Raw genomic sequence first — 24,950 nt, forward strand, 5'->3', positions numbered from 1 at the left:
TTTCACTATAGTCTAATGTTTAGAATGTTCTCTTATTTTAATTTTGAAATAAAACAGTGTAGTGACGTGCTTAGTAACCTGCTAAATAACGAGATAATTCCGTCGTCAAATTCTATTTTGTCCAGCGACAGTGTACAAACGTGCGCCGGTGTCTGCGACGATCACAGTGACCAGCTACACCAGAACGAACATATTTCGCATCTAACTCAACCCCATGCAACAAAAATTGATACTATGTGTTCATTATGGTCCATTCTTCCTCGACGAACAAGTACATAAGTGACAATTTAGTCAAAGACGAGAAAACTGCACAAGAAATTTGTCTTATTTACACTTATCGGCAATGCAAGCTGCCATGCGACTTCCCCTTCTGATGTCACAAGGGGAATTTCTGTTTGCAAATAAGAAGCTAATGAGGAGCCTCGTTTTAAAATACACAAAAATAAAGTTGCCGTAGACTGAGTTTAAAACACTTTTTTTTCAGTTAAAAAAAATTATTCATGCTTAGAAACATAAAAATTAATAATATTTATTTATCAATGGATAATTTTAGGCGTGAAAATAGCAGCCATTTCACAGGCACTTTAAGAGCCAATTACTGGATGAATAGCTGTCTAGTACAGTGTATTTTTAGAATCACAATTTGGCCTCCTACTTTCTAGCCACCTACTCCAGAACTTAGTGATTAGATAAGCCACAAACTCACAAATACCCATGGTACTATTCACAGAATTTTGAAGCAGTGAAAAGTTGGCAGCGGTTCATTAAACAGGAAGCCATAGTGCAACTTTTTTTTTGTATTTACCGTGTTTACCCGGGTATAAGCCCAGGGTCCTGAACATGGAAAATTGCCAAAAAATAGGGGTGGGCGTTTGACAAGGGGATTTGTGAAAATTGACAACACGCAGATCGAACTGCAGCAGGGAATAGAACGGCAAATGAAAACATGCAAAGGAAATAAATGAACAATATGCAACATTAGAAGTAAAACAAAATTAATGTACTGCTTATAATGAGACAAATAAACAAGAAATAATAAAAATCGACAGTGATGAATCATTTGAATTAGGATGTTCCCGCCGACAAACACGCCCGATACACGTGAACTCAAAATGAATTAAAATGTCAGGGGTTAAATGGCATAAAATGATTTCCGGTTCGATTTCTCGACAAATTACGAATCAACTGTCATAAAATCTATTATAAAAATTCATAGCTGTTTGAAAAAACTTCTCAGATCTTTATTTGTACGTTCATCAAACTCAAAACCTTCAATGTCCAAGTCCGCGTCACTGTAGCCGTGAAACAAAATCCCTACAACTTTTTCCTGAAGTTCGTCGCTATCGTCCCACACAATTTGGACTTAGCACTTTTAATCCACGGATTTCGCATTCTGTCAGCTTGGCACTTTTCATTCATGTCTAATCACAATAAAGAGACAAGAAAAATGGGGTCACTCTGCTGCGATGGCACATGATGCTTTTGTTTACAATCTGGCAATCATCTTTGACCTTTATGCATCTCCTTTACTGATTGGCTAAGAATGACATCACTACTAGTATTTCATCATAAAGGTCAAATCGTGACATTGCTTTCTTATCAAGACTCAACGCTTAGCAATCACGGTGAAAGTTATCATCAGCAAGTTCCAGCGGTTGGGATGTCTCACTACATGTACATGTATATAGATATCGCGGTGGACTTGAAATAGGAAGTTTTTTTTTTATCCAACGACAGTAGAATAATTTTCATGACAGAAATGCAATAGCGATGATGAAAGATGGTAAAAAAGTCTTTGACGTGACATTGCAAAATTGCTGGCCCCAGTTATGGATTCGCAAGCTGCTACCATTGAACTATATATAGTTATACAGTCAAACCTGTTTATAGTGGCCACCCGTGGGACTTTGAGATTTTAGCCTTTATAGACAGATGGCCTTTCTATACAGGTTCACTAATTTATTCATGAATATTAATTAGGCATTGAATGAATGTATTAAAACAGATCAGGCACCCCATTTTACACACACTATCACACTACTGTACACAGTATTCAAACACTTTATTACATTTACAAATAAAAAATGTTGATTTTTTTATTCAATTTTAAATTGTATTATGTAAATTAAAATCATTTCACAAAAGTTGACCATTGCACAATAATGAGTAGTACCGAAAATTAAAAGTTTATGTTCAGCAGCAGTTTTAGTATCATTTCTTACTAAAGAAATCACTTGGCTTGCTTTCCTTAGCTATTCTGAATTTGTATGTTTCTTTTAATATCTATTGTGTCACGTACACTAATAAATCGGAATGTCTCTGAGCTATAGCAAATTCTTTCAAGGAGAAGGGAGAGGGACAGTTAGCAGTGCTTCAGGGTTCTCCACTAGGGGTTTTAACAGGGCCCTGTTATCTGAAATTGGCGCCCTGTTTAAATTGTCAGCGCCCTGTTATATTTCCTGTGCACCCTGGTTTCAGACAAAGAATTGTTTACAAAACATACCATCACTCATTGTCTTCCAAAGATGATTCATCGTGCTCATGGTAACTGGTTCATTGTTTTAAAGTGTAAGTGTGAAAATTCTGGCTTGTTATCGTAGCAGGTCACCGTGAGGTGATAATACCACCGAACAAAAAGTTGTAAGTTTTTCCAACACGATTAAAAATGAACATGTGGCCTAGAAAAGTGTATTACCGTACCCATATTTTTACTGCCAGGGTGACGTCAAATATATAAAATCATGATCGGTAAAACAATTCGTTAAAAATTAAGGTCGATGATTAAAATCAAGTTCACGCCTTGACTTGAAGCGGCAAAATCGTCACCGCCGAGCAGAACAAAGACAGCCATGCACTTGCATGATCGGTAAACGACCAGCGCAGCCGATGTACCATCAGACATTGCTCATCACCAAGAAGTCCACATAAATGCTTGCTTGAACATGTAAATGTTTATATTTTGACTAATGTCACTGAAATTTAAGTTGAATTTTCTTTAAACCACTATTTAAAACCCCTGGTAAAACGGCCATGAACAAACTTTCGATTTGAATGAAAATTATTCTTTTAAGTATGTATTTTGTTTTGTTTTTATACATAATTCTATTATTTTTGATAGTAACTGATAACTGCAGATCGAAAATCTTCTATTGTGTAGATTTTATTTCGTTTGATCATCTGCAAGTTTTTTAATGAATCAATTACGAACGCTTGTGCGACATCAATTTTATTTTGCTTCGTCCAAATAATTATTAATCACAATTTTTTGCTAAAAATTAAATAAAGCATTATGTATCTAATTGGTAAAATAAATTGCCAAACTTGTAACGTCTTTTTCTGGATGCGATCATTACTGGTAAACAACTGATGTCGCCACGTGATGAATCGTGAAGCTAAAATCAGCTGATTGTATGTGCTGACGTTTACTTAATATTCTTCAAAGTTCTCATTTATTTTGTAATAATAAATATATGCATATGTAATATATAGATTGATAGATTTTTTCAACATCCATGCCAATGATGTGTTACAAATGTGCCACGCCCGGTTTACATTGGCGTGCCCTGTTTAATTTTCAAACCGTGGAGAACACTGCGCTTTATTGATCCCTACAATGTATACAAAAAGAACATTTATCTATTGTAGTTATCCAGTTACGTGACAACTTCGAAAATCGTCCTAACCTACCTCACTTGCGAAATGATTGATCCCTCAAAACATTACTTTGGGCAATCGAAATCTGGTCGACTTCCAAGTTATTGTACTGTTGCAACAATGGAAACATGTGAATATGCATGGCGTTTTTGACTGGCGAACTGAGGTCAATTTAACATTGTTAAAAGCATGTATCGAGGCAGTAGTGACCGAAAAAAAAAAAAGTTGAACGAATTTAATTGGACAACAGAACAATACTGCACACATATTCCCTTACAGTGATTGATACACAGTAACGGAAACGACTCTACTTTTCACCGGAGTAATCATAACCCCGGAAGAACAAGAACGCACATACGCAGGCTAATTAGCATAATTTATTTGGATGGAAAAACAACAGTCATGGCCGTTGCGTTGATTTTTTTCCTTTTGCTCTCAGTTCCAGTTACTTGCGTATTTTTCGATATTTATAGGAGTTCAAAGTGAATAAATATCGATACTAAATAACAAGTGAGTTATTATGTTTTTTTGTTGGTAATCAATTCGATCAGGGATTTACCGTCGGCATTCCGATTCACCCCTGGTCGTCATCGTGGTTGCTCGATTCATAGAACAAAACCCCTGGTACAAAGCGCTTCTGTCCAAGTTATTCCTGTGGTATACATATTTTGACAAAACATTAATGACAGCATGTTTTTATCAGGACACTTTCAAATTCTTAATTACATGTATTTGTTTGGCCTTCCCAGACCATCGGTACGGTGTGCTGGACGTGGTAAACTGAATAAAACATAATTGCCGAAACCATAGGTTGAATGAAAGGTGTGAAAGCGTGCTTACTTTTTCCCTTGTGATCTTTGGAGTTTATTAGTTGGCCGAGATTTAAGGCAGTACTCTGCAAGACATCCGTGAACTATGCCGTTATATGCAGTGCAACTGATCGCAACGGCCGCTGAAGCCTGGCCGTTGGCCACGTTAGACAGGTGGCCGCTATATACAGGGTACTTTACATGTAAATTTTGTAGGGACTGTTTGGATGTGACCGCTATAGGCAGGTGGTCGCTGTATCCAGGTGGCCATTAACATAGGTTTGACTGTAGTTCCATGCTGCTACCAAATATTTTATAAAGCCAAAATAACGTGATTTCAGCCACTCTCCCAGGTACGGGTTGCTACAATATTGCAACATTGGTTTCATTCTCGACGACGCTAAAGCCGAACGAGTGCAACACTTGCTTAGCGGTTCTCTTTATACGATTTGCTTGAATCGTTTCTAAGGAAGCACAAACCAAACAGCCGGCCTTTTTTAGGGCCACAACATATTTCAAAAAAAGATCTACAGTTTCTGCTTTATTATATATTTTTATAGACTTGCTGACTGTTATGATTTTGAAAAAAAATCAGCAGTGAACGCGCTGCCCTGAAGGCAGAAAGCTGTCACAGCTATTTCGCGTTCACCCCTTGTTTTACGCAATTAACAATTATATTTAAAGATTTTTTATAAGCATTACGACAGACTTCAAGAAAGTCAACTGTTAATACAACCACAGTCAACGAATAGAAAATACATTTTTGGTATTTTTTGTGTAGAAAAAGACCCCCTGGGCATGTGTCCGGATATGACCTCAACTTCTTTATTGTGTCAAAAGTGGGGGGTGGGCGTTTGTCCAGGCATGGGCTCTTACCCGGATAAGTACAGTATAGGATTTAAAGGTTGGCACTGTATCTACTGTAAAATTTTAGCTGGAATTAATTTTCGCTGAAAAGACTTTTTGGGTGTTTTGTATGGAATATATTTTCAGTGTTTTTTGATGAATTTGAATGTAAAATATAGGGAAAAAAGCAAAAATTAATTCCAAGCGAAAATATTTTACAATATTTTACAATGATTTGAGTAGAAATAAAAATACAATATTCAATCTTCAATGGTTTGGATGATGTCTACAAGTCATAGTTTTCCCCCACTTTTCATTGTGCTTACCCATAGTGAACTTTCATTGAATTTAGTCTTATTAAATCAAGTTATGATTATGAATATATATGGCAGCAAAAATATAACAAGATATTCTGACTACTGCCAGTTAGAGTAAATGTATTCAAAGACACTACCCGGTAAATCTTGCCACACCAAGCAAATTCAAAATATATACAACCAAATATGCATGGCCTGGGCTCTCTCAGGAATTTGCTAGGTAATAGTAAATTTACTAATCAAGAAAAAAAAGTATTAGTAACTTTATCTGGAAACTGCAGAGCATTTTCCCCGCGACCGAGCACAACGGTGAAGAGAGAAGGAGAGGGAAGTGTCCCCTCTGTCGTCCGCCGAAAACAAGGACAGCATGCTGAAAATGGTGCTTGCTGGTGCAACCTGAGCTCTAATTTTGTGTGTAATTTCATGACATCAAATTAGGCAGTCTGCTCCACAAAATGTACCATTTATGATGGTACAACAAAACATCACAACAAAATATGCAATGTAGACACCAGAACCTTTATTTGAATAACTCAGTATTAATTAAACATATTCATGATAAGCTCACATTGTTAACAGTGGGAAAAATAGTCATCATTCAAAAGTTCACTAAGTTCACTGCCTAGAACACAAATCATCCTGTGAATAAATTTTCACGGGAAATTTCTCAGAAAAATACTCCATGCCAATCAAAAAGCTGTATATTATTATGAAGTAATCTCCCGTGCTCATCATGCAAACCCGCAAAATGACTATTTATTTTCATCGAAATTTTTGAATTAAAGTGAAAAAGTAACTAAAGTAACTTTCGGTCTTGTAACTCGATCTCCATGCTAAGAATGCCCGGTATGAATGTTACACAAATTATAGTATTTTTTGATCGACTGCATTATTTACGTGACAGACACTGGCCGGCCCATGTTCGACATACAACAACAAAAATAAAAACAAGACGTCCGAATGAAATTGTTAGGGCAAAATTAGATTGTATGTCGCACCAAAGAGCTACGGAACCGCAGCTAACCTTCCATTATTTCTGAAATCGTGCTGCAGTACGATCAACTTTCCGTTTCTTGGTGCTGTCAGGGTTAGGACACCCATGGGTTTCTGGTTCTGAACACGATTTAGTGGTTTCTCCATCTCGTCATGAAAAATACTCGTCGAGCAGTTGTCTGCTATTTTTTGAAGTAGTCTCCATTTTCAATAAATAAACGAATCACGTGTTTGATAAGGGCGACATGAAACTGTCCCATACTGAGAGTAATGTCGCGGGGTATCTTGAAACGCATGTCGACTAAACTACGCATGTGCGATGACACCAAAATAACTTTAGAGTGGGAAAAAATACATTCAGTGGCAGCTCCGTGTTGATCGCGATCACCATGTACCAATTGTTGCAATCTTAGAAGTAAGGGTATTTTGTACAAAATGTGTTCGTAAATCCTACTAATAGATATTTATTTTGTTCGTAAATCTTGTTCAAATTTCGTAATTTACGCCATTTGCGAGCGACAGCGAGAGCACAGATGCCTTAAATATAACCAGTCACTCTAAGTCTGAGAATTACAAATTACTTGTTGAGTAATATAATACAAGTAAAAATATAAATAACATGTGTATCATACCTGAGGCTTTAAAAGATCTTCCTCGCAATAACCTCCAGAATTTGTAAAAAATTCTGCCAGGAACTCCATTATAGAAGGAAGTGTCAGAGTTGGAAAATCAAACTGAGGCATTTTATCTTCTATTGTGCGGTCTTCAAATGTCTGTGTAAATAATAAATAAATGGTATTTAAAGTCTGATAACCTGCCTACCATTCCATGATCAGCTCCACAAAACTAATATGGTCTGAGGTATAGAATGCAGGAATTTAACCACATACTCTGGCCTTACAGAATATTGACCAGTCCGATGAACTGATGGCTTCCATTAGGAATGAATTTTGATGAATGAGAACTGTATTTCATTTTTTGAAGGACATTAGTGTAGTAGGGATGTAGAGTTGGGCAGGACTCCAGAGTACCTACACTTTATGCAAATTTTTTTAAATGCTAATTTATTCATGACCTAGCAGTTTCTATGCTCATGAATATTCATTAATGTGTGGGTCAATACATTCTAAAAGGGGGGATATATAATTTTTGGGGGAAGAGTTAGAAAGGGAAATTAGCAATCCTGCAGCTGTCAACTGTGTTCGTACTTCGACGATTCGTTGGCTTCGACTGGCTTCCATGCGAGGTAGTATTCTTGTGTTTTGTTTTTCTGACTTGAGTTCTTGATATACAGAAGATGCTGTTTATGTTTTTAACGTCTTTCATATCTTGTAGGAGTGTCCTGTCCGTGATTTGAACTTGCAATCTTTGAGTTCCCAGCGCACTGTCTTGTCCACTGTACCACGAGTGTCTTCACACAAGTGACAGGATTTAAGTCCTACTTATAGGAGCACTGTTTTCACTAGCATTCAAAAATAGTGCTAACCGTACTGGATTCGAACCAGCGATCTCTCACATTGATGACATTGTACATATCCGCTGAACCATATGGGGAGTCATGCAAATGAAAGATTTTTTTTCATATTTAGCTTTATTGCAAATTAGTGTTTGCGAGAAAAAGACTGGCAGGCATGGGAATTGAACCCAAGTCCTCAAGATCACTGACCGGCCCACAAGACCACAATGGATTGACTGGATGTGTTTGCATTTGATGAGACTATATAGTGTTTATATATACAGAAATACAACATATTTCTATTATTGAGTTACAATTGTCCAAAAAATTGCCAATTTTGTGTTTTTACTTGTCTAAACTATATGCATGCCATAACCCGTTAGTGTATATCATACCATTGGATATTTGCCATTTGCGTTGCCCATACCTGATCCGACCCTAACCCTAATGCCAAGACACGTTCCTGTTAATAATTCCGTTGCCCATACCTGACCCGACCCTAACCCTAATGCCAAGACATGTTCCTGTTAATAATTGCTCAATAATGATACTCTGCTGTGCATTGTCTGCGGGTTAGTTGCATTGATGTCAACTGATTAAACAAGTCGCGTTTAAGTAATTTCCACTATTAACAAGTCATTGAAAATGACACAGTCCCCGTTAAATTAAGTTCTCATTGCCCCCTGTTTAATAATTCATGAGATGACGTAATGTTTACTGGGCATTGACACGTGTTTTTACCGACCCCATCAAAACACTGGTATGAATGACGTTTTTCTGATTTATATATTCAAGAGCAGTTGTTCTGGTCCAACGATTTTACATAAAATGTCTATGTCTATACGTTAAATTTCAATAGTCTAGAAAGTATGACAAAGTATGACAAAGCAGTAATTCCCGGTTTAACGCGCAAATATGCAAATTAGCCTTTTTCTCGTCTTCTATTTTTGGTGAATTCTTGGGTTTTAAATTAAAATAGCTGATAGACGCTTTGGCCATTTGCCTCGAAATTTTCACACATTATTGACAAGGTGTTCCCCTTCAAAATGCGTCCGAACAGTTTATTACGGCGAGTGGAACAAAAATAACAAGTCCGCAATTAACATGGATATATAAATTATGCAAAAATAGAAAAGAGTGAACTTTGAGGTCATGCTGTGCGACTTTGAAAGCCGTTAGAGAGATGAGTGGACGCATTTGAATTAGTAGTATACCAAGGTATCCAGTGATGTAATTTTACCGTCAAACGGACTTGAAGTTTTTAAGCTAATTTTTTTTAAACCACTTTTGTCCAAAAAAGCATATTTTTGACCCAAAATCAAAAACGCATTCTGGATATTTAAAATAAAGGAAAGTTTTACAAAGTTTGTATAATAAGCTTTCAGAAAATATATAACATGTTGGATATATAATACCATCTCTACCTTAAAACAGGGAGAAATGTGCTCATCAAACCTCTACAAAAAATGTTCAATCTCATCCTAATGAGTGGCCACTTCCCTTGGAATTTGGGCATTATCACTCCAATATTTAACAAGCAGCCTATCGGCTGAGATAGCTCCGCTGTTAGCAATGCACATTTCAATTAAAGAACTGAAGACATCATTAGAAAATGAACAATATGAATAGTATCAAAGCAATCGGACTTACAGTTTTTAACAAGAAGTCGAAAATATTACTTTTTACCAAAAATTACAAAAATATTCGCCAAAATAAATTAATTAGAGAATTGAAGATATCATCACAAAACGAACAAATCTGAGAGAGGTCCACATGTAGTACCTATATATGTAATATCAAAGCAATCGAACTTACAGTTTTCAACAAGAAGTCGAAAATATCACTTTTTACCAAAAATGACAAAAATATTCACCAAAATTAGAAAATTGAAGATATCAACATGAAATGAACAAACCTAAGAGAGGTCTACCCAAGGTACATATACACCAAGTATCAAAGCATTCAGGCTTGTAGTTTTCAACAAGAAGTCAAAAATATCACTTTTTACCAAAAATGACAAAAATATTCACCAAAATTAGAGAATTGAAGATATCATCACGAAATAAACAAATCTGAGAGAGGTCCACATGTAGTACCTATATATGTAGTATCAAAGCAATTGGACTTGCGGTTTTTAACAAGAAGTCGAAAATATCACTTTTCACCAAAAAATGACAAAAATATTCACCGAAATTAGAGAATTAAAGATATCATTACAAAATGAACAAATCTGAGAGAAGTCCACATGTAGTACCTATATATGTAATATCAAAGCATCTGCACTTGCGGTTTTTAACAAGAAGTCGAAAATATCAGTTTTTACCAAAAATGACAAAAATATTCACCAAAATTAGAGAATTAAAGATATCATTACAAAATGAACAAATATGAGAGAGGTCCACATGTAGTACCTATATATGTAATATCAAAGCAATTGCACTTGCGGTTTTTAACAAGAAGTCGAAAATATCAGTTTTTACCAAAAATGACAAAAATATTCACCAAAATTAGAGAATTGAAGATATCATCACGAAATGAACAAATCTGAGAGAGGTCCACATGTAGTACCTATATATGTAGTATCAAAGCAATTGGACTTGCGGTTTTTAACAAGAAGTCGAAAATATCAGTTTTTACCAAAAATGACAAAAATATTCACCAAAATTAAAGATATCATTACAAAATTAACAAATCTGAGAGAGGTCCACAATGTAGTACCTATAGATGTAATATCAAAGCAATTGCACTTGCGGTTTTTAACAAGAAGTCGAAAATATCAGTTTTTACCAAAAATGACAAAAATATTCACCAAAATTAGAGAATTAAAGATATCAACATGAAATGAACAAACCTAAGAGAGGTCTACCCAAGGTACATATACACCAAGTATCAAAGCATTTAGGCTTGTAGTTTTCAAGAAGAAGTCGAAAAAGTAAAACATTGACACGGACGACGACAACGACGGACGACGACGACGGACAATCACTCATATGATAAGCTCCGCTCGACAAAGTCGACAGCGGAGCTAAAAAAGGGGAAAAATCTGATCCAGGCAACTACAGAGGGATAACTCTCTTAAACAGTCTCAGCAAGCTCTTCACAGCCGTATTGAAACAAAGGTTGACCAAACATGTAAAAAGCAATAATATCATAATTAAAGAGCAAATTGGTTTTCTTCCAAAATTCAGCACAGCGGACCATATCTTTGTTCTCAAACAGCTAATAACACAAGCAGCCTATCGGCTGAGATAGCTCCGCTGTTAGCAATGCACATTTCAATTAAAGAACTGAAGACATCATTAGAAAATGAACAATATGAATAGTATCAAAGCAATCGGACTTACAGTTTTTAACAAGAAGTCGAAAATATCACTTTTTACCAAAAATTACAAAAATATTCACCAAAATAAATTAATTACAGAATTGAAGACATCATCACAAAACGAACAAATCTGAGAGAGGTCCACATGTAGTACCTATATATGTAATATCAAAGCAATCGGACTTACAGTTTTCAACAAGAAGTCGAAAATATCACTTTTTACCAAAAATGACAAAAATATTCACCAAAATTAGAAAATTGAAGATATCATCACAAAATGAACAAATCTGAGAGAGGTCCACATGTAGTACCTATATATGTAATATCAAAGCAATCGGACTTGCGGTTTTTAACAAGAAGTCAAAAATATCACTTTTTACCAAAAATGACAAAAATATTCACCAAAATTAGAAAATTGAAGATATCATCACGAAATAAACAAATCTGAGAGAGGTCCACATGTAGTACATATATATGTAGTATCAAAGCAATTGGACTTGCGGTTTTTAACAAGAAGTCGAAAATATCACTTTTCACCAAAAAATGACAAAAATATTCACCAAAAATAGAGAATTAAAGATATCATTACAAAATGAACAAATCTGAGAGAGGTCCACATGTAGTACCTATATATGTAATATCAAAGCATTTGCACTTGCGGTTTTTTACAAGAAGTCGAAAATATCAGTTTTTACCCAAAATGACAAAAATATTCACCAAAATTAGAGAATTAAAGATATCATTACAAAATGAACAAATCTGAGAGAGGTCCACATGTAGTACCTATATATGTAATATCAAAGCAATTGCACTTGTGGTTTTTAACAAGAAGTCGAAAATATCAGTTTTTACCAAAAATGACAAAAATATTCACCAAAATTAGAGAATTAAAGATATCATTACAAAATGAACAAATCTGAGAGAGGTCCACATGTAGTACCTATATATGTAATATCAAAGCAATTGCACTTGCGGTTTTTAACAAGAAGTCGAAAATATCAGTTTTTACCAAAAATGACAAAAATATTCACCAAAATTAGAGAATTGAAGATATCATCACGAAATGAACAAATCTGAGAGAGGTCCACATGTAGTACCTATATATGTAGTATCAAAGCAATTGGACTTGCGGTTTTTAACAAGAAGTCGAAAATATCAGTTTTTACCAAAAATGACAAAAATATTCACCAAAATTAGAGAATTAAAGATATCAACATGAAATGAACAAACCTAAGAGAGGTCTACCCAAGGTACATATACACCAAGTATCAAAGCATTTAGGCTTGTAGTTTTCAAGAAGAAGTCGAAAAAGTAAAACATTGACACGGACGACGACAACGACGGACGACGACGACGGACAATCACTCATATGATAAGCTCCGCTCGACAAAGTCGACAGCGGAGCTAAAAAAGGGGAAAAATCTGATCCAGGCAACTACAGAGGGATAACTCTCTTAAACAGTCTCAGCAAGCTCTTCACAGCCGTATTGAAACAAAGGTTGACCAAACATGTAAAAAGCAATAATATCATAATTAAAGAGCAAATTGGTTTTCTTCCAAAATTCAGCACAGCGGACCATATCTTTGTTCTCAAACAGCTAATAACACAAGCAGCCTATCGGCTGAGATAGCTCCGCTGTTAGCAATGCACATTTCAATTAAAGAACTGAAGACATCATTAGAAAATGAACAATATGAATAGTATCAAAGCAATCGGACTTACAGTTTTTAACAAGAAGTCGAAAATATCACTTTTTACCAAAAATTACAAAAATATTCACCAAAATAAATTAATTACAGAATTGAAGACATCATCACAAAACGAACAAATCTGAGAGAGGTCCACATGTAGTACCTATATATGTAATATCAAAGCAATCGGACTTACAGTTTTCAACAAGAAGTCGAAAATATCACTTTTTACCAAAAATGACAAAAATATTCACCAAAATTAGAAAATTGAAGATATCATCACAAAATGAACAAATCTGAGAGAGGTCCACATGTAGTACCTATATATGTAATATCAAAGCAATCAGACTTGCGGTTTTTAACAAGAAGTCAAAAATATCACTTTTTACCAAAAATGACAAAAATATTCACCAAAATTAGAAAATTGAAGATATCATCACGAAATAAACAAATCTGAGAGAGGTCCACATGTAGTACATATATATGTAGTATCAAAGCAATTGGACTTGCGGTTTTTAACAAGAAGTCGAAAATATCACTTTTCACCAAAAAATGACAAAAATATTCACCAAAAATAGAGAATTAAAGATATCATTACAAAATGAACAAATCTGAGAGAGGTCCACATGTAGTACCTATATATGTAATATCAAAGCATTTGCACTTGCGGTTTTTTACAAGAAGTCGAAAATATCAGTTTTTACCCAAAATGACAAAAATATTCACCAAAATTAGAGAATTAAAGATATCATTACAAAATGAACAAATCTGAGAGAGGTCCACATGTAGTACCTATATATGTAATATCAAAGCAATTGCACTTGTGGTTTTTAACAAGAAGTCGAAAATATCAGTTTTTACCAAAAATGACAAAAATATTCACCAAAATTAGAGAATTAAAGATATCATTACAAAATGAACAAATCTGAGAGAGGTCCACATGTAGTACCTATATATGTAATATCAAAGCAATTGCACTTGCGGTTTTTAACAAGAAGTCGAAAATATCAGTTTTTACCAAAAATGACAAAAATATTCACCAAAATTAGAGAATTAAAGATATCAACATGAAATGAACAAACCTAAGAGAGGTCTACCCAAGGTACATATACACCAAGTATCAAAGCATTTAGGCTTGTAGTTTTCAAGAAGAAGTCGAAAAAGTAAAACATTGACACGGACGACGACGACGACGGACAATCACTCATATGATAAGCTCCGCTCGACAAAGTCGACAGCGGAGCTAAAAATATCTTAAGGTAGCGAGAAGGTTTTGTGACGTTTTTAAATAAAACATTCTCTGTCTGTCGTCTCGTTCAGAACAGTAATTTAGGTTATATATATCAAAAGACTAAGTATAGAGGTACAAGTTCGCACAAACTGGACAGACATTGTTTACATAATTATCACGTGACATCAAAAATGGCGAACCTTGTAAAAATGACTAAGTCCGCGATTGCGAGAGCACACTGCGGAATTTCCTGGTGAAATTTACGTCATGCATTGTCCGTAATCAAGTCCATTGAAATGTGTCCCCGGTAATCAAAAGACCTATTACTGTAGAATACTTTATTTTCGCTTGGAATTTATTTTCGCTATTTTCGCTGGAGGGATGATTCCGTGAAAATAAAATCCAGCGAATATACTTTTTTTCCTATATTTCACATTAAACTCATCAAAAATCAGTGAAAATAAATTCCATACAAAACGCCCAAAAAGCCTTTTCAGCGAAAATTAATTCCAGCGAAAATAAAGTATTCCACAGTATTACGATTTATATGCAGGTTTGTTTTTTTTTCCCCCAAATTATTTCATACTTGGCACCTTTAACAGACTATTATTCTGTGACAAAGCATTTTCTTTAAAAACCCAGACATATTTCGCACCATCATTATCTTTTGAACGATAACTGCGAGTTTGAATGTCCTAGTCCGAACGCACTTCATTTGGCGGCGGTCCCAATGAGTCGTACTCAGTCAAATCCTCAACTCGAGAAAAACGTAAAAAACAGTTTTGGTTAATGAAACACTGTAGATTTGCTACATTATTATAAATATACGCTAAAAATGGCCAAAAATATTAACCTCTGATATCATAGAACTCATAAAGAGTGTCAGATAATGAATAATTTCATGCTCGAGCGTGAAAAATGAAGAAAACTGCTGGCATTTGAGTCCGTACTCCAGGAACGTTCGGGTTTCCATTGTTATGCAAACGTACGAGGGATAATCCTCTGACAAACATTACTGTCCTACTGTACACGCTGACAGTTTACAAACAGGCTAATCCTTCAAGTGTCTCTGATAAGAGATCTAATAAAACGGTTTTCATGGTGAAACAAAATGGCCGATGTTTGAAAAAAAATGCTGTTTCAGACTGCGACACTGAGTGGCAGATTTTTCTTTGCCTCGTCTGTCAACGCTTTCTTTTCTTCGCCATTGCGTTATAAAAAATGGTATTAGTAAAATAGATAATTGACTTGGAAAATAAAACGATTTAAAAGAAAGTTATACTTATTTCGCACAACCTCCCACCCGCTTCCGCTTTCCAATCACCTTTTTCACTTGCTTTTTCACACCTCTTTGTGTATTTGTTAATTTTACATACATTACGGATCATGTCCGTAATTTGTGGGCTGAGACCCCAAATAATTTAACAAGTACTATTATTATTATAATACATGTATATATTTTAATTACATCGCAAAACTACAACAGAGCTGGAGTTGTTCGCGGTGAAACAACCGTCTTGAAGTCGATGCAACTTCAACTAGCCATTTCTTACCTTGAAATAAAAAAAAAACTAAAAATTCGATGACTATTGTGGAAAATATTAATAATCATTCTTATCAATTCACGAGTTTTTTGACATTTGTTGGCAACTTCCGCTCTAAAAAAGATTGAAAATGTGGGTGTGGTTCTTTTGCGAGGTCCTGTTGATAATACGGACAAATATGGTTCTGTGACCCAGGTTGTTCTCCGATCATGTGACTTTCAACCAATCAATGATGTTGTAACAAAGCATATTTGACGCTAATTGAAAGGTCGTCGTACCACCCAATTTCCGGCGTCGATTCACAGTGTTTTTGTGCTGTGACCGGCTTCAAAATTATTTGCTGAAAAACATCGGTATATTTTGACAAACAGATGGAATTTGAACTCAGTTCAATATAAAAATACTAGGCTTAGATACATTAGAGTCCACGGCGAATCAGTTTTCTCTGCAAATTGGGAAATAAAGTAAACCAGAGTAGGGTCGATGATTTTCAGCCCTGAAGGACTTCCGTGTGAATCCTGAGTTACGAATTGTTCATCGACTGGCCACCAAACATTTATGACTATAACTAAATTTGACACGTTTTTTTAAGCCCAATAAATTATTCATACATGTCAAGCTCTGTTCGATTTTTTTCAGGGCATGTGGCCGTTTTTAGTCGAAAATATTTGTTGTGGGAACACTTTTACGGTACGGTATAGACTGAACTCATTCAATGATCGTGACTTATTTTTGAAAATTGAATGTCAAATTTTACCAGACATGGACCGACGTGGATTCGGTATCGTTGTTTTTGGAATTAATCATTAACATTTCCTCGTTTCTCTACTCTGTCACAATGAGTTGCCTATGCTTTTTTCACGTAACTGTCATTAAAATAATAAAAAATAGTACATCTAGAACAAGCACCCAAAACATGTAACAAGAAGTCACAGTTCAGTTGCTTTCACGATACAAGTGTCATACAACTATTAGATTTGAGGTGTCGTTCAGAATTTAATAATAGTTAATACTAGTTGTATGTTCACACTTTACTATCAAAACCACCATTTCGACCACTCATGTGCCAGTGATCCGTGTTTGGGTAAGCGGTCGGTGTTCAGTGTTCTCCCCAGAAAAATGTATCAGAGTGGCGGCTAATTTGCATATAATTTACATATCATTAGCATATGTCTGGAGATAAAGAAAACAATAATGACAGGCTTGCATGGATGAAATTGTGTCTTTATTTTTTAACAAATTTATGTACAAGATTAAATGAATCTGCTGCTGTGTGATTTCTATGTAATGTTGATTCTTCGGACTTTCATGGAAGCCCAGTGATCTGCAGCTTTTGAGAATGCCGTGATTTTCTTTGCTTCCCACTTCTAATGACATGGCCTTCTTGTGCATCTCCGAGTGTGCGTGTTTAATCGATAGCATATTTCGTAATATTTATACATGGCATAGAATTCCATACCAAAGAACTATTTCTGAATGTTTTTAAGTTGAATTTTCCACATATGTGACACAGCATTCCTAAAAGATAAGAAATAAGAGCGAATCAATACTTGTGTTTAAAAAATATCGTCACGATCAACACGAAAATAAACAAATTGCCGCCATTTTGAAAAGTCGCTAAACTAAAAAATTGCCACGATAAAATTTACCCAACTATTTCAAAACACAATACTAGTATTAGTTATTTTGATAAATCGTAGCCAACAATTTTTGAACTTCCAGAAAGAAAGTCGTTTCCAAAAAAATGTTTTGACAATCGGCAAAAAATGAAGCCATACAAAAGTTTACTAAACTAGGTCAAAATACGCTTCCAAGTAAAACGCTACAAATAAATACTTTTTTTACCTTTGCCATCGGATGTTTCTCTCAGCCACGTATATTTTGTTGTCCATTGTGCATCAAATCCAGAGTTTATTTTTTTGCACCTTTCGTTGTAACATCATCTTGTACCACTGCCGACAGGGGTACCGGTGACCGCGTTGCTGGTGGGTTTATCGCTCGCGACCAGGGGCCCAGCAGGGCGTTCTACGCGGAACCACGACGTAATATTTCTGCTGTTTGACATCGTTGCTTCTTCCAGCCGAATATGCTACTGAGAAAATACTCGCTATTACCCCAATTAAATAGGGCGAAAGTGTTTATTGTCGAAGTACGAAGCTGTATTAGTCCATTGTCTTTGCGTAATTACTGACATGTTTCCATTCACACTTGATTTGGCTCACAGTACCGGACGCTGATGACGCTGACTCACAGATTCTCACGTGTATTTACAAGCTAAAACAAAGAGTAACAGGAAATGCCACAGAGTAGCGGGCAATCTCTCAGAGAAGCGGGCAATCTCTCAGAGAAGCGGGCAATCTCTCAGAGTAGCGGCATAAATAATAGAGGAGCGGCCCCGCTACGCTAAAACGCTTTGGGGAGAACACTGGTGTTTCAATGAGCGAGCTAGCGAAAAAAAAAAGCGATTAAAATGCGGTCGGTTTCCAGTCGGACAAGACCGCATGGTTGGAAATTAAGCGATAAGCGGTCGATGTAAAAGCGGAAGGTTGGGCGAAATGAGTACTGTATGCCCATGTTTCTCCGACGAAGTCTCGACTGACAATAATGCTGGCAATGGACGTTAGATAAACACGCATTGTTTGCGATGGAAAGCTCATCACCCGTTATATCAGAATCGTCAACAACAGAGTATACAGATGAGATGTTATCATTTAAACCCTTCCAAAGATAAACATTATGCAAATATGCATGGAACCGCAGTTGTAGTCTTTTCTTCTAGCGTTTTAAAACACTAATATTGGTCGTTTTCACGGCAAAAACTGTGTGAAATGGGAAAACTGTGACGCCTTGTGATGTCACGACAACTTATTCAAGATGGCGGCAAACGCGGGGATTTCGCTGTAGTTTTCCGCGGTTTTCGTCATGAAATCGACCAATTTCGGACAATCGCCCTCAAAATAATTGATGAAATAGTTTCGGGACCCATCGACAGTAGAAAAGTAGAAACTTGAGGCGAAAATAATGAAAAAAAACGGCTGTTACGGCCCGACCTGATTTCAGGTCGGTAAAATATGGTAACTCGCATAGGATGGAACTGTAGCTCCCTGGTTTCGCGTTAACACCACGACGAACAAAATAACCGACAGCGAAACCAAGCGAGCTACAGAACTGCAGCTAATTCTAATCTAGATCCCAGAAGGAATACGATATCAATAAAGGTTGTTGTTACCTCGATGTCTCTTCACACATTTTATTCTACAGATCTCAGAGTCATCTCTCCATAGAGTTTTCTATATAGTCTATGCTCGAATCGACTAATAGAATAGAATAGAATAATGCATGCAGCAATATTTTTCTCTGAAACCGTGCTGTTCGACTCTCTCCCTGCAAGTTAGTACCACAACCCCCGGCTTCAATGATGAACTGAATGTAGACCTCTGCAAGACGGTGACCACCGAACTCGGCCAGAATTCTACTCGGCCAGTGACCGATCACGGCCAGTGACCGTACTCGGCCAGCATATGTGTTAATGGGTTTGTCAAAGGGTGTCTATTTCAGTGACGCAACAGTAAAATGTTTAAAAAAAATACACGGGCACCAAGGGTTGTCGATCTCAGCGATGCAATAGCGAGCGCTGTGTCTTTTGTCATATCACAGTAAAATGTTTAAAAAAAATACACAGGCACCAAGGGTTATCGATCTCAGTGATGCAATAGCGAGCGCTGTATTACAGACTGCCAGAGTCAAATCACAATACAATATAAAAAAATGTACGGGCGTCAAAGGGTGTCGATTTCAGTGATGCTGAAAGGGTTGTCGATTGTTAAAAAATAAAATATGGCCACAAGGATTATCGGTTTCAGTGGCGCTGTGCTTTATGGTTAAAAACGTTGGAGTTCGTGTAACCGTGGTGTAACCCTCATGGTTAATTAACACATCTTGCAAGGTGTGATTCTTGTATTAGACGCTTGTTATTGTTTCCCTGTCACAAGCGGCAGCAACGAGCACTGCGTTATTTATGTAAAAATAAATACTGCACGGACGGCAAGGGTTTAATCAATAATGGTGAGAGGCATGTAGTAATCTTCAGTGGAAATGAAATACAACAGTTTTGAAACTATGCCATGTTATTGTATATACAAACAGGAAGGCTGTTGGCGATCCACTCCACTCAAGCAAGCAATATGTTGCCATGACGATCCGGCCCTGGTTTGGACGATCCAAAACAGATTGGGTATAAATTATATTCGATATGCGTTCATATCTGAACAAACTGTTTCTTTGCACGTTGTGCTTATGGTTGTTGAGCAATACATTTCAGGGTCCGCATTTTTGTGGTTTGTTAGGATGTGTTTTCGTGGGGGAGATTGCGTGAATAAATTGAGAACTGAAGTCGGAATGTAACAATGTAGCAAGATGTCCCACTCTGTCGCCAAGTTAAATGCCCGACTTCTTGTACTTTATACGCTAAGTTGCAAACAATGACCTGTCAATTGGCGGCAGATCATTGTTTAAAGAAAAAAATTCACGGCTTAAAGGTGTTAACAACATGACTAGAAGTGAGTACGTAATTGATGATGCCGCCTGTACTAAACTTCGACCTGTCGCTTTCGAGGCATAGTTTGCAATAGAAAAGGTTACAACAAATAAATAAAATAAAACGAACTAAAATTGTCACTGGGGTTGGTGACTTTTTTCAAAATATTTCCTTCCGGGTACCTCGCCACAGGGAATGTTAGACCACTGTTGTTTAGCAAGGCTATGAATTGTGTCTTTGGTGGAAAAGTTTTGGTTTTTGCCGTTTCAAATAGAACATTTCTTTCGGGGGGGTTTCTTTGTGTCTCAATTTTCAAGTTATGGTCACTGAGGTAGAATTTAGTTAGATTTTCGCGCATCTCAATATTTTGCAGGGTACCAAGGTAGGTTTCTAAAGCAAAATTGTTTTTTAATTCACATTATGTTTCTTAACTTATTTTTTAAATGTGGCGCAATCGTTATTCGAAATAACAGTTTTCACGGTTTTCATATTTCCATGTATATAATCAATTTGTGTCATGTTTTTTTTTTTCAACTTTATGGTCACAAAAACAATGGAGTTCGCGTGATCGGTGCGTAAAATACTTCATAGCTACAAGCGTGGGCATACTAACTTGTAATCGACAGACATGGATGAATAAACACCTCGTGTGAGGCGCGATTTGACTGGTGGCATACGACAGGGGAGCTCTTCTTTAACAAGTCAGTAAAAGGTGTGACCACGTGTAGTTATCAACAGTATTTCCATTGTGATTTTTATGCCAAATATGTCCATTCTTTTTTTGAAACACACAACTTATTACTGCTGGTTTATATTTTATGGGTTGCGTCGATCTCTCAAGATACGCACAGACACAAGCACTCATGATATTGCCAGGTTGTCCCGTGACTTTCAACAACTAAAATAGAATTTCCCCTATGTACAACAACTTGTACCTTATAAGCGCGGCGTAATTGCATTTATTTACCAATAACTCGTATCTTACAAGAACGATGTATTTGCATTTATTTACCAATAACTCGTATCTTACAAGAACGATGTATTTGCATTTATTTACCAATAACTCGTATCTTACAAGAACGGTGTATTTGCATTTATTTACCAATTGCAGTGTTCAAATTGGTCTGTACTTTTCCCAAATAAAACTATTTTTTTGAAAGTAACAAGTCGTGTAAAGGTGTTTTCATTCCTAGCAGAATTTGGCAAAGAATTATGCTTATGGCTATCAGCCGCTAGAGGGTGCAGCCATGGCTGTGAACTTTCCAATAAAACCAGGACGCTTTGCCAAAATGTTTTTGTTATTCCTTGGAGGTATCTTATTAAATCCATGGGTTTTTTTCCAGCGATTAACCGTTATAATGTTATTATTTTTATTTTCATTCATATATACTGCTCTCCCAGCTACAGACAATATATATGTGCGAGTGTAATCACATTGGGTGAGAAAAATGGTATAGATGATGTAACAATCTGGTAATAACCGCGTTGTGTTTTTAAATATATATGCAATGTATACATAGCTTGGTTCCGCGCATGAAGCATTGTAGCCTTTTCCTGTTTGCCAAGCACAGTGACAAGTTAAAAATAAAGAACTTTTGGTGAGTAAATCTTGCATAAATCTTGTTTACCCACTACAAAGCCATCCGTGAATCGATCTAAACATGGTCTAAAACACTACTGCCTTAGTTCATTTAAACACACCGTGGGTTAGCGCCGATTGTGAATCACACTTGTAGCCTTGTCAAATGGTTTATTATCACGGTGACATGAGTCAAGACGCATGTGAATCATACTCAAGCATAGTCCATTATTATATATACTAGTAGTTTATTTTACCGTAACATAAAGTTTATCTATAACAGAAGTGATTTATTAAATGCAACTCGTAAATCTTCACAATATTTTGTCATGGATCTGAAAAATAAAATGCATTAAGGATCACACAATAAAATGTTGCGCCATACAAAACTGCTACAAATTGAAACATTAGTTTTAGTGTTTTTACATAGCAGAGCTTTTTCTTTGAAAACTTGCGTCACTGAAATCGACAACAGTCGGGGAAACAGGAGCGTTTCTTTTTTTGTGTGTTGTGTTGTTACACAGCGTAGCCAGACGGTCGCCGATGTGATGTCTGTGATTCCGATGTAATGTCTGTGTTTTTTCTTTGAAAAGAAAATTTGCGTCACTGAAATCGACAATGTTCAGCCAATGTTGAAATCAACAACTTGAACATGTCGGAGAACCAGTAGCGTTTGTGTGTGTATGTAAACTTGCGTTGTTGAAATCGACAATAAAACAGTCACGGGAGTTAGTCAAAAACAGTCAGTGAAACGGATGCGTCACTGGGTATGTTGTGTAGCATATAACATCTGGAAATAAAATGCCGCCACGGCAACAGACGTGAAAGAAGGTGACAATTGTTGACCAATGACCAGTTTACACCTCGACATTCACAACTGGCCGAGTTGTGCATTTTTTTCTTGGCCGAGTTGAAATCTGGCCGAGTTCGGTTGTATTCTGCAAGACTGTAGACCGGGACTATAGAATCCAAAAATTATGTTCCTTGTGAGGTTTCAATGACAAGGTTATTACACATCCTAATACTGCATCAATCCCGAAACCTCGCAACAAAACGGCCAAAATAAGAGACGCAAGTACTTACGAGAATTTTGAACAACAAACAACCGTCTTCCGTTCGGATTTTTGTTTTCCAGCGGGAGCCTCGTTTTGAGGTACTAACACATGCGCAGTTTCCGGTAATCACGTATCGCCTCAGACGGCTGAAGATGCGATTGGCTGAAAATTGTGTCTTAAACAAGCAGTAAAACAAAATGTTGTTTTTAATAAAAATGATTTTATTCATTTTGAAATGGACATATTAATAGTGTAACTGTACTAAAATATCGTACGATACAGATTGATTGATTTTGTTTATGTGACTTTCGAAATAAATGATGACCAGAAATCTCCTGAAGGCAACCGCAGGTTATCTTGTAAATGTGATAACAGAAAGTTACACGTTGACATTTTACTCTAGAACCATTGCTAAAATTGCTATAAATGTTCATAAAAGTTTCAATAAGAGTTCAATCAGTTATTCAGCCTGGGATGAAATTCATTTTTACCGTAATTTTATAAAACATGCCGACTTTTTGAGTAATACCCCATGTTTTTGTTTTTTTTAAAGTTGGTGACTCATCCGGTCTACCAAAAAATTTTTAAAATTGCCCCCCCCCCCCAGTTAAGGTGGGGCTAATATCACGCTTTTAAGTTGCATTTCCTGTTTTATGATCTATGAAAAATCCTCTCACTGGTCACTGCCATCACAAAAGCTTTGGATTTTTTACAATTAATGTGAAATGAAAACAATGAAAATTATGCTGGAATTAAGCATTCCATTATCAGATTCTAATATTTTTATGGTGAACACAATCAGAAGGAGGTGTTATGTATATAATATACACTTAGGAACGCATCTTGTATTGTACTGTATTATTCAAGTTGGTTAGGCATTACCACAGTCCCTTTATAGAGAGACTGTGGCGTTACAAATAATTTGACAAAATGTGCGCTAATCAGATACGCCGACAGTTGGGTCATTCATTTTCGATTAGGCAGCCATTATATTTCATTTGAATCTATTTAAACCTCGGTTAGTAAAAACTAATATCAGTTACAAGTTGAACAAAATCAACATGACCAGTTTGAGACAGGATGTGTCAAAGCATTTGATTTTATATTGTGCCGGGTTTGGATAATTTCCAATTTATAATGTAAATTTGTAGTTTTATTAATAAGTTTGCGCCTGATATTACCAAGTCCGTTCTAGTTCGCGTACGTCGGCCATGGTTTATACAGACTAGTACATTTTACAACCGTTTTGAGAATTGTTTGATCTCGTATCAGAAAATTTTTTATTTTGCGGGTTTGGTTGATAAAAAAAATGCAGGCGATGTTTCAAATAATTGACAATATACAGCACAATAGTCCAATAAAGAAAATACTCTATTCCAAATCGTTAGTGATTTATTTTTTATATAAATAAAATTAACGTTATTCGATGTAATTCGGCGATGTTTTAGTCTATATCGAGTTGATGCGATGCGTAGATATAGTTTTGGCTGATTTTGATTTATTGTCAACGGATGACGTCAAAAAACTCCATAAGCAGTCACTTACAAAGTCATGTAATTTTCTCCGACAATGATATTGAAGCAATATATATAATAAGTTGTCGGCTACATCAAAAGCAAACATTATCATTCCCTATGAGATGGTGTTTACATCTGTTAAAATATTCTGGGCTTGAACTGAACTATTATTAACTATCTCCTAGTTTCAAATGTATCATTTATTTCAAAATTTCCGAAAGTGCATTTATAATTTGAAAAAACTGAGCTTCAACTAAATCCAGATAAAACAGATATTTTGATAATCAGTAGCAAAGTCATATAGATCAATTCAATAGCAGCTCTGTGGACAACAATTCAATTACTCTCAAGTTAATGTACGCAATCTCGGCGTGATTTGTGACAACCGACTAGGGCAA

At 36.0% G+C, this 24,950-nt stretch overlaps 1 protein-coding gene and 1 long non-coding RNA gene across 3 annotated transcripts in view; both read right to left on the reverse strand.

Annotated features, from left to right (window-relative positions):
• The window catches only part of LOC100368590 (kinetochore protein Nuf2-A-like), a 52,235-nt gene extending 29,084 nt beyond the window's left edge, over nucleotides 1-23,151 (reverse strand). For both annotated transcript variants that reach the window (XM_006819993.3, XM_085501996.1), the window contains exons 1-2: nucleotides 23,064-23,151; nucleotides 7,252-7,392 (exon numbers count right to left, since the gene is read on the reverse strand). In XM_006819993.3, the coding sequence (XP_006820056.1) occupies nucleotides 7,252-7,362 (111 nt within the window). In that variant the 5' untranslated portion in view covers nucleotides 7,363-7,392; nucleotides 23,064-23,151. The remainder of the gene's footprint in view (nucleotides 1-7,251; nucleotides 7,393-23,063) is intronic.
• LOC144357552 (uncharacterized) lies at nucleotides 17,073-17,941 on the reverse strand. Its single transcript, XR_014930127.1, has 2 exons — nucleotides 17,710-17,941; nucleotides 17,073-17,382 (listed from the first exon to the last, which is right to left on the reverse strand). It is a non-coding gene; the product is annotated as an uncharacterized LOC144357552 (long non-coding RNA).
• Nucleotides 23,152-24,950: the final 1,799 nt, after the last annotated feature.

This window comes from Saccoglossus kowalevskii, chromosome 8 (assembly GCF_978046115.1).
Source record: "Saccoglossus kowalevskii chromosome 8, keSacKowa6.1, whole genome shotgun sequence".
Classification (NCBI taxonomy): Eukaryota; Metazoa; Hemichordata; class Enteropneusta; family Harrimaniidae; genus Saccoglossus; species Saccoglossus kowalevskii.